General features: G+C 36.3%; 1 protein-coding gene across 1 annotated transcript in view; it reads right to left on the minus strand.

The window, feature by feature from the left end:
• Positions 1-12,987, minus strand: part of NME5 (NME/NM23 family member 5) — a 33,123-nt gene that overhangs the window by 385 nt on the left and 19,751 nt on the right. Inside the window, exon 4 of the mRNA XM_065875388.1 lies at positions 12,606-12,724. Coding sequence (XP_065731460.1) covers positions 12,606-12,724 — 119 coding nt within the window. The remainder of the gene's footprint in view (positions 1-12,605; positions 12,725-12,987) is intronic.

Below are 12,987 nucleotides of genomic sequence, written 5' to 3' on the forward strand. Positions count from 1 at the left end.
CCTGTGTGTGACACAGCTACTGAAGCCCATGTGCCTAGAGCCTGTGCTCTGTAAAAAGAGAAGCCACCACAATGAGAAGCCCGCCCACCACAAGGAAGAGTAGCCCCCACTTGCCACAACTAGAGAAAGCCTGTGCGCAACAACAAAGAGCCAACACAGCCAAAAATAAATAAATTAATTAATTAAAAAAAAATTGAAACAATAAGTTTTACATTATGCAATATTGTCAAGTATAGATCCAAACTGGAAAGGAAGGTAAAACTATGTCCATTCACAAATGACATGACCCTATTATATATAGGCAGATCTCCATCAGTTTATTGCATTTTGCAGATAGTGCATTTTTTTGTACAAATTGAAGATTTTTAATCACTCTGCACTGAGCAAGAGCAAGATTATTGGCACCATTTTTCCAACAGTATTTGCTCACTTTGTGTCTCCATGTCATATTTTGCTAATTCTCACAATATTTCAAACATTTCCATTATTATTATATTTGTTATAGTGGTCTATGATCAGGGATCTTTAATGTTACTATTGCAAAAAAATTATGACTCACTGAAGGTTCAGATGATGGTTAGCATTTTTTAGCAATAAAGTATTATTGCACACTTAACTGACTACAGAATAGTGTAACCATAACTTTTATACCCATTGGGAAACCAAAAAATTGGTATGACTTGCTTTACTGCAATACTTGCTTAATTGTGGTGGTCTGGAACCTAACCCACAACATCTCCATGGTATGCCTGTATTAAAAAATCCCAAAGAAAGCTTCTAGTGTTAATAAATTAATATGGCAAAGTTGTAGGTTACAAGATCAATACACAAAAATCAGTTGTGTTTCCATATATCAGCAATGAATGATTCAAAAAGGAAATTAGGAAATCACATTCATTTATAATGGATTTGAAAAAAATATCTAGGAATAAATTTAACCAACTTGTGTCCTGAAAATTATAAAACATTGCCAAAAGAAATTTAAAAACCTAAATAAATGGAAAGACATCCCATGTCCATGGATAGATTTAATAACATTCAGATGCTAAGATGTCAATATTACTCAAAGTGATCTATAGATTCAACACAATCCCCATCAAATTTCCAACAGTTGTTTTTGCAGAAAAGGAAAAGACAATCCTCAAATTCATATGGAATTTCAAGGAGCTCCAAACAGCCAAAACAATCATGAAAAAAGAAAAAAATCTAGTTGTAGAATTTGTTCTTCCCAATTTCAAAATCTTCTATAAAGCTACAGTAATCAAAACAGTGTGGCATATAGATATACCTATAGATCAATGGAATAGAATTGAGAGTCAGAAATAAACCCATATATATATGGTCAACTGATTTTTGACAATCGTATCAAGTCCATTCAGTGGAGAAGATATAGTTTCTTCAACAGATGGTACTAAGAAACTGGATTTCCACATGCAAAAGAATGAAGTTGGACCCCCTATCTCGCACCATACATGCCGTGCAGCATGGTCAAAAAAGATAAAATAAAAAAATAAAATGTATGGTACTGGCACAAAAACAGACACATAGATCAATGGAAAAGAACAGAGAGCCCAGAAATAAACCCACACTTATATGGTCAATCAATCTATGCCAAAGGAGACAGGAAATACAATGGGGAAAAGACAGTCTCTTCAATAAATGGTTTTAGGAAAACTGAAAAGCTACATGCAAAAGAATCAAACTGGACTACTCTCTCACACCATATACAAAAACAAACTAAAAGTGGAATAAAGACTTAAATGCAGACAGGAAACCATAAAATTCCTAGAAGAAAACACAGGCATTATGCACTTTGAAATCAATCTTAGCAATATATTTTTGAAAAATTTTATTGAACTACAGTTGATTCACAATGTTGTATTTTTAGAAATATATTTTTGAATATATCTCCTCAGTCAAGGGAAACAAAAGCAAAAATACCCAAATGGGATGACATAAAACTAAACAGCTTCTGAACAGTGAAGGAACCTATCAACAAAATGAAAAGGCAGCCTACTGAATGGGAGGAGGTATTTGCAAACAATATACCTGATAAGAGGTTAATATTCAATATATACAAGTGACTCATACAACTCAACATCAAAAAAACAAAAAATGAATTTAAAAATGGGCAGAGAACCTGAATAGACATTTTTCCGAGGAAGACAAACAGATGGCCAACAGACACATGCAAAGATGCTCAACATCGCTAATCATCAAGGAAATGCAAATCAAAACCACAAGGAGATATTACCTCACATCAATTAGAATGGCTATCATCAAAAAGAAAAAATAACAAATGTTGGCAAGGATATGGAGAAAAGGGAACCCTGGTGCACTGTTGGTGGGAATATAAATACTTGATACAGCCACTACAGAAAGCAATATGGAGGTTCCTCAAAAAGTTAGAATCAGAACTACCATATGATCTAGCAATTCCGCTTCTGGGTACTTTTCTGAAGAAAACAAAAACACTAATTTGAAAACATATATGCACCCCTATGTTCACTGCAGTATTATTTACAATAGTCAAGATTTGGAAGCAACCTAAGTCAATATATGAACAGATTAAAAAGATGTGATAGAGGGCAGACAGCAGAAGCATGAAGAACTACAATCCTTTAGCCTGTGGAACAAAAACCACATTCACAAAAATATACACAAGATGAAAAGGCAGAGGGCTACGTACCAGATACAGGAACAAGATAAAACCCCCAAAAAACAACTAAATGGAGATAGGCAACCTTCCAGAAAAAGAATTCAGAATAATGATAGTGAAGATGATCCAGGACCTTAGAAAAAGAATGGAGGCAGATATCGAGAATATGCAAGAAATGTTTAACAAAAATCTAGAAGAATTAAAGTACAAACAAACACAGATGAACAATACAAAAACTGAAATGAAAACTAAACTAGGGCTTCCCTGGTGGCACAGTGGTTGAGAGACCTCCTGCCGATGCAGAGGACACAGGATCGTGCCCCAGTCCAGGAAGATCCCACATGCCGTGGAGCGGCTGGGTCCGTGAGCCATGGCCGCTGAGCCTGTGCATGCGGAGCCTGTGCTCCGCAACAGGAGAGGCCACAACATTGAGAGGCCCGCATACTGCCAAAAAATAAAAATTAAAAAAACTACACTAGAAGGAATCAATAGCAGAATAACTGAGGCAGAAGAACGAATAAGTGACCTGAAAGACAGAATGGTGGAATTCACTGCTGCGCAACAGAAGAAAGAAGAAAGAATGAAAAGAAATGAAGACAGCCTAAGAGACTTCTGGGACAACATTAAACGCAACAACATTTGCATTATACGGGTCCCAGAAGGAGAAGAGAGAGAGAAAGGACCCGAGAAAATATTTGAAGAGATTATAGTCGAAAACTTCCCTAACACGGGAAAGGAAATAGCCACCCAAGTTCAGGAACCACAGAGAGTCCCATAAAGGATAAACCCAAGGAGAAACACGCAGAGACACGTAGTAATCAAATTGGCAAAAATTAAAGACAATGAAAAATTATTGAAAGCAGCAAGGGAAAAACAACAAATAACATACAAGGGAACTCCCATAAGGTTAAGGTGATTTCGCAGCAGAAACCCTACAAGCCAGAATGGAGTGGCATGATATACTTAAAGTGATGAAAGGGAAGAACCTACAACCAAGATTACTCTACCTGGCAAGGATCTCATTCATATTCTATGGAGAAATCAAAAGCTTTACGACAAGCAAAAGCTAAGAGGATTCAGCATCACCAAACCAGCTCTACAACAAATGCTAAAGGAACTTCTCTAAGTGGGAAACCCAAGAGAAGAAAAGGACCTACAAAAACAAACCCAAAACAATTAAGAAAATGGTAATAAAAACATACATATTGATAATTACCTTAAACGTAAATGGATTAAATGCTCCGACCAAAAGATACAGGCTTGGGGCTTCCCTGGTGGCGCAGTGGTTGAGAGTCCGCCTGCCGATGCAGGGGACGCGGGTTCGTGCCCTGGTCTGGGAAGATCCCACATGCCGTGGAGCGGCTGGGCATGTGAGCCAAAAAAAAAAAAAAGGAAAAGATACAGGCTTGCTGAATGGATACAAAAACAAGACCCATATATATGCTGTCTACAAGAGACCCACTTCAGACCTAGGGACACATACAGTCTGAAAGTGAGGGGATGGAAAAAGATATTCCATGCAAATGGAAATCAAAAGAAAGCTGGAGTAGCAATACTCATATCAGATAAAATAGACTGTAAAATAAAGAATGTTACAAGAGACAAGAAAGGACACTATATAATGATCAAGGGATCAACCCAAGAAGAAGATATAACAATTATAAATGTATATGCACCCAACATAGGAGCACCTCAATACATAAGGCAACTGCTAACAGCTATAAAAGAGGAAATCGACAGTAACACAATAATAGTGGGGGACTTTAACACCTCACTTACACCAATGGACAGATCATCCAAACAGAAAATTAATAAGGAAACACAAGCTTTAAATGACACAATAGACCAAATAGACTTAATTGATATTTATGGGACATTCCATCCAAAACCAGCAGATTACACTTTCTTCTCAAGTGCACACGGAACATTCTCCAGGAGGGATCACATCTTGGGTCACAAATCAAGCCTCAGCAAATTAAGAAAACTGAAATCATATCAAGCATCTTTTCTGACCACAACGCTATCATATTAGAAATCACTTACAGGAAAAATATGTAAAAACCACAAACACATGGAGGCTAAATGATACGTTACTAAACAACCAAGAGATCACTGAAGAAATCAAAGAGGAAATCAAAAAATACCTAGAGACAAATGAGAATGAAAACACAATGATCTAAAACCTATGGGATGCAGCAAAAGCAGTTCTAAGAGGGAAGTTTATAGCTATACAAGCCTACCTCAAGAAACAAGAAACATCTCAAATAAACAATCTAACCTTATACCTAAAGGAACTAGAGAAAGAAGAACAAACAAAACCCAAAGTTAGCAGAAGCAGAGAAACCATAAAGATCAGAGCAGGGCTTCCCTGGTGATGCAGTGGTTGAGAGTCCGCCTGCCGATGCAGGGGACATGGGTTCGTGCCCCGGTCTGGGAAGATCCCACATGCCGTGGAGCAGCTGGGCCTGTGAGCCATGGCCGCTGAGCCTGCTCGTCCGGAGCCTGTGCTCCGCAACGAGAGGGCCATAATAGTGAGAGACCTGCATACCGCAGAAAAAAAAAAAAAAAAGAAAAGTCTTCCAACAAACAGAAGTCCAGGACCAAATGGTTTCACAGGTGAATTCTATCAAACATTTAGAGAAGAGCTAACACCCATCCTTCTCAAACTCTTCCAAAAAATTGCAGAGGAAGGAACACTCCCGAACTCATTCTATGAGGCCACCATCACCCTGATACCAAAACCAGACAAAGATAGTACAAAAAAAATTACAGACCAATATTACTCCTGAATATAGATGCAAAAATCCTCAACAAAATACTAGCAAACAGAATCCAACAACTCATTAAAAGAACCATACACCATGTTCAAGTGGGATTTTTCCCAGGGATAAAAGGATTTTTCAATATACGCAAATCAGTCATTGTGATACACCATATTAACAAATGGAAGAAGAAATACCATATGATCATCTCAATAGATGCAGAAAAAGCTTTTGACAAAATTCAACACCGATTTATGATAAAAAACTCTCCAGAAAGTGGGCATAGAGGGAACCCACCTCAACGTAATAAAGGCCATATACAGCAAACCCACAGCAAACATCATTCTCAATGCTGAAAAACTGAAAGCATTTCCTCTAAGATCAGGAACAAGACAAGGATGTCCAATCTCACACTCTTATTCAACATTGTTTTGGAAGTCCTAACCACGGCAATCAGAGAAGAAAATGAAATAAATACAAATTGGAAAAGAAGAAGTAAAACAGATGACATGATACTATACAAATAGAATCCTAGAGATGCCACCAGAAAACTACTAGAGCTGATCAATGAATTTGGTAAAGTTGTAGGATACAAAATTAATGCACAGGAATCTCTTCCATTCCTATACACTAATGTTAAAAAAAATCTAAAAGAGAAATTAAGGAAGCACTGCTATTCACCATTGCAACAAAAAGAATAAAATACCTAGGAAGAAACCTACCTAGGGAGACAAAAGACCTGTATGCAGAAAACTATAAGACACTGATGAAAGAAATTAAAGATGATACAAACAGATGGAGAGATATACCATGTTCTTGGATTGGAAGAATCAATATTGTGAAAATGACTGTACTACCCAAAGCAATCTGCAGATTCAATGCAATCCCTATCAAATTACCAGTGGCATTTTTCACAGAACTAGAACAAAAAATCTTAAAATTTATATGGAGACAGGAAAGACCCCGAATAGCCAAAGCGGTCTTGAGGGAAAAAAACGGAGCTGGAGGAATCAGACTCCCTGACTTCAGACTATACTACAAAGCTACAGTAATCAAGACAATATGGTACTGGCACAAAACCAGAAATATAGATCAATGGAACAGGATAGAAAGCCCAGAGATAAACCCACGCACTTATGGTCAACTAATCTATGACAAAGGAGCCAAGGATATACAATGAAGAAAAGACAGTCTCTTCAATAAGTGGTGCTGTGAAAACTGGACAGCTACATGTAAAAGAATGAAATTAGAACACTCCCTAACACCATACACAAAAATAAACTCAAAATGGATTAGAGACCTAAATGTAAGACCAGACACTATAAAACTCTTAGATGAAAACATAGGAAGAACTTTCTTTGACATAAATCACAGCAAGACCTCTTTTGATCCACTTCCTAGAGGAACGGAAATAAAATAAAAAATAAACAAATGGGACCTAATGTAACTTCAAAGCCTTTGCACAGCAAAGGAAACCATAAACAAGACGAAAGACAGCCCTCATAATGGGAGAAAATACTTGAAAACGAATCAATGGAAAATACTTGCAAATGAATCAATGGAATCAATCAGTCTCCAAAATTTATAAACAGCTCATGCAGCTCAATATTAAAAAAACAAACAACCCAATCCCAAAATGGGCAGAAGACCTAAATAGACATTTCTCCAAAGAAGACATACAGATGGCCAAGAAGCACATGAAAAGCTGCTCAACATCACTAATTATTAGAGAAATTCAAATCAAAACTACAATGAGGTATCACCTCACACCAGTTAGAATGGGCATCATAAGAAAATCTACAGACAACAAATGCTGGACAGGGTGTGGAGTAAAAGGAACCCTCGGGCTGCACTGGTGGCGCAGTGGTTGACAGTCCACCTTCCGATGCAGGGGACACGGGTTCATGCCCGTCTGGGAGGATCCCACATGCAACAGAGCGGCAGGGCCTGTGAGCCATGGCCACTGAGCCTGCGCGTCCCGAGCCTATGCTCTACAACGGGAGAGGCCACAGCAGTGAGAGGCCTGTATACAGCAAAAAAAAAAAAAAAAAAAAAAAAGGAACCCTGTTGTACTGTTGGTGGGAAAGTAAATTGATATAGCCACTACAGAGAACAGTATGGAGGTTCCTTAAAAAACTAAAAATAGAATTACCATGTGATCCAGCAATGCCACTAATGGGCATATACCCAGAGAAAACCGTAATTCAAAAAGACACGTGCACCCCAATGTTCACTGCAGCACTATTTACAATAGCCAGGTCATGGAAGCAACCTAAATGCCCATCAACAGATGAATGGATAAAGAAGATGTGGTACATATATACAATGGAATATTACTCAGCCATAAAAAGAACAAAATTGGGTCATTTGTTGAGACGTGGATGAATCTAGCGACTGTCAGAGTGAAGTAAGTCAGAAAAACAAATATCATATATTAACGCATATATGTGGAAGCTAGAAAAATGGTACAGTTGAACTGGTTTGCAGGGAAGAAATTGAGACACAGATGTAGAGAACAAACGTATGGACACCAAGGCGGGAAAGCGGCAGGTGGTGGGAGTGGGGGTGTGCTGAATTGGGTGATTGAGATTGACATGTATACACTGATGTGTATAAAACTGATGAATAATAAGAACATGCTGTATAAAAAATTAATAAAATAAAATTCAAAAAAAATGATGTGACCTATGTACACACACACACACACACAATGGAATATTACTCAACCGTAAAAAAAAGAAAATTTGTCATTTGCAACAAGATGGATAAACCTAGAAGGTATTACACTAGTGAAATAAATCAGAGAAAGACAAATACCATATGATTTCACTTATGTGTGGAGTCTAAAAACAAAACAAATGAATAAATATAACAAAACAGAGTCATAGATAGAACAAAGAGGTGATTGCCGGAGAGAAGTGGGGTTGGGGATAAGTGAAAGAGGACAGGGATATTAAGAGATATAAACTTCTAGTTACAAAATAAATGTCACAGGGATGACATGTACCACATGGGGAATATAGTCAACAACATTTCAATAACTTTGTATGGTGACAGGTGGTAACTAGACTTAATCATAGTGATCATTCTGTAGTGTACAGAAATATCAAATCACTATGTCATGCACCTGGAACTAATATAGTGTTGTAGATTAATTATAATTCAGTAATAAAAAAGGAATTCATACAAAACTCCAACAGATAACTGGACAAAAGATAAACAGACAATTCACAAAGGAGGAAATACAACTAAACATAGGGGGAAATGTTTAACCTCACCATTGTGTGAGGTTAAAACAACTGAATGGAAGTTAAAACAATTGAATTACCATCTTTAATCTATTTTTCCTCTCATCAAATCAGTCCCACTCCCACTCCAGTGTTTTTAACTTAATAAATTTATTTTAAAAAAAGAAAGCAATGTGAGAGTATGTATTGTGACTGAAAATATTCACATTAGAAATAATAATGCAAAACAAAATTAAGAAAATTCTGAGAAAAGAGTAATTGAAAGGTTTAGAACTGACTTTGAAATATATTACAAACCTATAAGACTTAAAGCAATGTGGTACTTACAAATGAACAGATGAAATTAACAAACAAAAAAAGAGAGAAACCCACTAAATGCATGTAAGAACTTAGTATATATTAACAGTGCGTTTTTAAATCGATGAAGAAAATACATACTGTTCAATAAATGGTTTTTGTCAATTGAGTAACCAAGTGGAAAATAAAATAAAATGTGGCTCTCTACCTCACTCCCTATAGCAAAAAAATATTCCAGATGATCAAAGACATATACGTGGGGGGAGAAAAAGGAAATATTAAAAAGTACTAGAAGGCAGAATGAGAGAATGTTACTTATAATCTTGAAACAGAAAATGTTCTTCAAATAGAACAGAAACCTGGAAGGCATAAAAGAGCTCAACAAATATAGTACAAAAAATTAAAATATATCATGGAAATAGTGATAAACTGAGAAAATCTACTAACCAACAAAATATGTTGGTTAAAATATGTTTAATTTCTTAAACATAGGGAGTACCAATACAGTAAAAAAAGACCTAGATGATCAAGCGCTGGCAAATGGACAAAGGCCTGGGGTAGGAAGTTCACAGAAAAGGAAATGCAAATGGCTTTAAGTAGCATATACTAAAAGATAATCAAACTCACTCATAACAAAAGAAATACAAATTAAGTTACTAGATAACCGTTTTTCACCTGAGATTGGTAAAAAAAAAAACAAACAAAAAACCCACAAAACTTGAAAAAACATCAGGTACTCTCATTCACTTTTTAAAATTTAATTAATTTATTTTTGGCTACATTGGGTCTTTGTTGCTGCACGTGGTCTTCTCATTGTGGTGGCTTCTCTTATTGCGGAGCTTAGGCTCTAGGCACGCAGGCTTCAGTAGTTGTAGCTCACGGGCTCTAGAGTGCAGGCTTCAGTAATGGTGGCACATGGGCTCAGCAGTTGTGGCTCACGGGCTGTAGAGTGCAGGCTCAGTAGTTGTGGCTCTTGGGCTTAGTTGCTCCATAGCATGTAGGATCTTCCTGGACCAGGGCTCGAACCTGTGTCCCCTGCATTGGCAGGTGGATTCTTAACCACTGCGCCACCAGGGAAGTCCCCTCTCATTCATTTTTGATCAGAGTATAAAATGGTACAACCACTACAAAAGGTAATTTGGCAATATTTATCCAAATTAAAAATGCACATATCGGGCTTCCCTGGTGGCGCAGTGGTTGAGAGTCCGCCTGCCGATGCAGGGGACACGGGTTCGTGCCGCGGTCCGGGAGGATCCCACATGCCGCAGAGCGGCTGGGCCCATGAGCCATGGCCGCTGAGCCTGCGGGTCTGGAGCCTGTGCTCCGCAGTGGGAAAGGCCCCAACAGTGAGAGGCCCGCGTACTGAAAAAAAAAAAATGCACATATCAAAAACATCAAAATAACATTCTTTTTGACTTAGTATTTTCATTTGTAGGAATTTATTCTACAAATAAATGGTATGCTGACAAATGAATGAAGATATTCACTGTAGCAGTTTATAATAACAAAAGAGTGGAAACAACCTGAACAACCATCCATATGTGACTAATTAATAAATTGTAGGGAATTCCCTGGCGGTCCAGTGGTTAGGACTCCGCCCTTCCACTGAAGGGGGCATAGGTTCAATCCCTGGTCAGGGAACTAAGATCCCACAAGCTGCGCGGCCAAAAAAAAATTTAAAAATTTGTAGAAAATCCATAAAACAGAATGCTATAAGTTGTTCTTTTAAAATGGGGCAATTTTGTTTATGGTGCTATTTAATAATTTATAATACATATTAAGTATATAAGGTAAAAAGTGTCAAATAGTGTGTTTAGTAGCTAGCATTTGTATCTATATGTGTTTTTAAGTACATATAAATAATAAGTATTTTATTTTATGCTTATATATGTATAGAGTTTCTCTGAAAGGATATACTAGAAGCTGGTAACAATAATCAACTCCAAGGAACAACTGGGTAGTTGAGGAAGAGGAATGGAATGGAGAGTTACTTTTCACTATATATCCTTTTGGAACTTTTTAATTTTATACCATATTCCAACATTGCTTATTCAAAAAATTAAACAGCTTAAAAAATGTTTTTTAAGGGATAAAAATTTTTTTTAATTTCATGTTTTGAATTAAATTTGACTTTTTGATCTCTTTCCAAATGAAATAATCTCAATGTGTGAAAAGTGTTATACTCAGAGATGTTTATTGTTACAGTATTTATAATAGCAAACAACTCAAACAGCAAAAGAATGGTAAAGGTAACAGAAGAAACATCATGTAACTATTAAAATAATCTCTACAAAATATATACTTAAATATAGCAATATTTATGGGATATGTGTTTATATGTAGTGATATAAAAAAATAAAATCTGGGCAAAGAAAAAAAAACAGGACTAGTTTTTTTGAAACTAAACAGGATTAGTTTCATTGGAGATATAGGCTTTAAAAACCAAACCAAACAAAACCAAAACAAAACAAGACCAGTAATAGCAGCAGCTAATGTTTGAGCACTTACGCACCAAGCACCTTAAGAATTTTACATGCACTAATACATTTAATCCTAACAATATCCCTACTAGGTAGACAGTTGCCAATATACCTACATCTTATTGATGAGAATAAAGAGACTCAGAGAGAGGTTAGGTGTCTGGAGTCAGAGCTGAATCTAAGCAAGATGACTTGGGAGACCATGTTTAGGAAATGGAACCAGGAGTATCTTTTTCTTCTCTTCTTTACATTTTTCAGTAGTTTCAGGTTTCTTACTAAATGAAAATATACTATTTTCACAATGAAAAAAGACATATTAAAGAAATAACCTGTCAATCTTTTTCTTTTTGGTAAAAGTGGTAATGTTAGTGGGAAAGATTAAATCTTTTGTCTTCCAAAGGGGATTCCCTTTGAGAATGCTAACAAAGGCTAGAGATATTATTTTGGTACGGCTGGTATTAAAATAACCTTCCTTGATTATCTCAGATGGGTGGGAGTATCTATAAAGAAGGACCCCGGCTGACACTTGGCCCTGGACAATCATCCTAGGTCCTCATGCTCAACCATTCTTCCCCCTGAATGAGCAATGTTGAGGCCTCTAGGTATGTGAATAAATGTTTTCTGTTAAAAAAATTTAGATAGCATGAGAAACAAAAATGTTGAACACAATTCAAGTAAATAATTTTATCATTTGATTATATAAATTATATACAAAAACAATGCTCAGCAATGAAAGGATGCAATGACTGAAAATGTACTTAGGAAGAATTTTTTTTTAAGAGTTAAAACACAGCAAGAAAATAAGTACAACTGACCCTTGAGCAACATAGGTTTGAACTGCGGGGGGTCCACTTACACGCAGACTTTTTCCAATAGTAAAAATCTGGCTGAACTCAGGATGCAGAATCACAGATACAGAGGAAATGAGGATACGAGGGTCTGCTATAAGTTTTATGTCAGATTTTTGACTGCACAAAGGGTCAGTGCCCCTAACCCCGACTCTCAAGGGTCAACTATAATCAAAAGTTATATAAAATGAAGTATCTAAAATGTATATAAAGTTTTTTTAAATGACTCTCAATATGTTTCAAAGAATATAATATTTTAACTATGAAAACTATAGACAATATTGTTTAGTATGAATAAGAAGATTTCTTACAAAAGGATCTGCTGGTTTTTGCTTACAAAGCTCTGCAAGTCCATTAAGCAGAGTTGGCATTACATGCACATTTAAATAGTCCTTAGCAGCTTGTCCAACTGGAATGGGCTCAACAATCACTGCAAATACAAATGATTAAAGCTAATATAAATGATGAAATATTACACAATCATTAAAAAGGACACCTTCAAATAAATTTTAATGGCATGAGAAATACTTAAGAGTTATTTTTTTTTAAAAAGGAAACAGAACTATATACCTAATATTTTGTTCAAAAACACACAAGCACACACATATAGAAAATAATAAGACTCATAAGACTGGCAAAAAAAACCATTAAAATGCTGACAGTGTTCATACATAAGATTCCGATGATATTTTC

This window comes from Phocoena phocoena, chromosome 3 (genome assembly GCF_963924675.1).
Source record: "Phocoena phocoena chromosome 3, mPhoPho1.1, whole genome shotgun sequence".
NCBI lineage: Eukaryota > Metazoa > Chordata > Mammalia > Artiodactyla > Phocoenidae > Phocoena > Phocoena phocoena.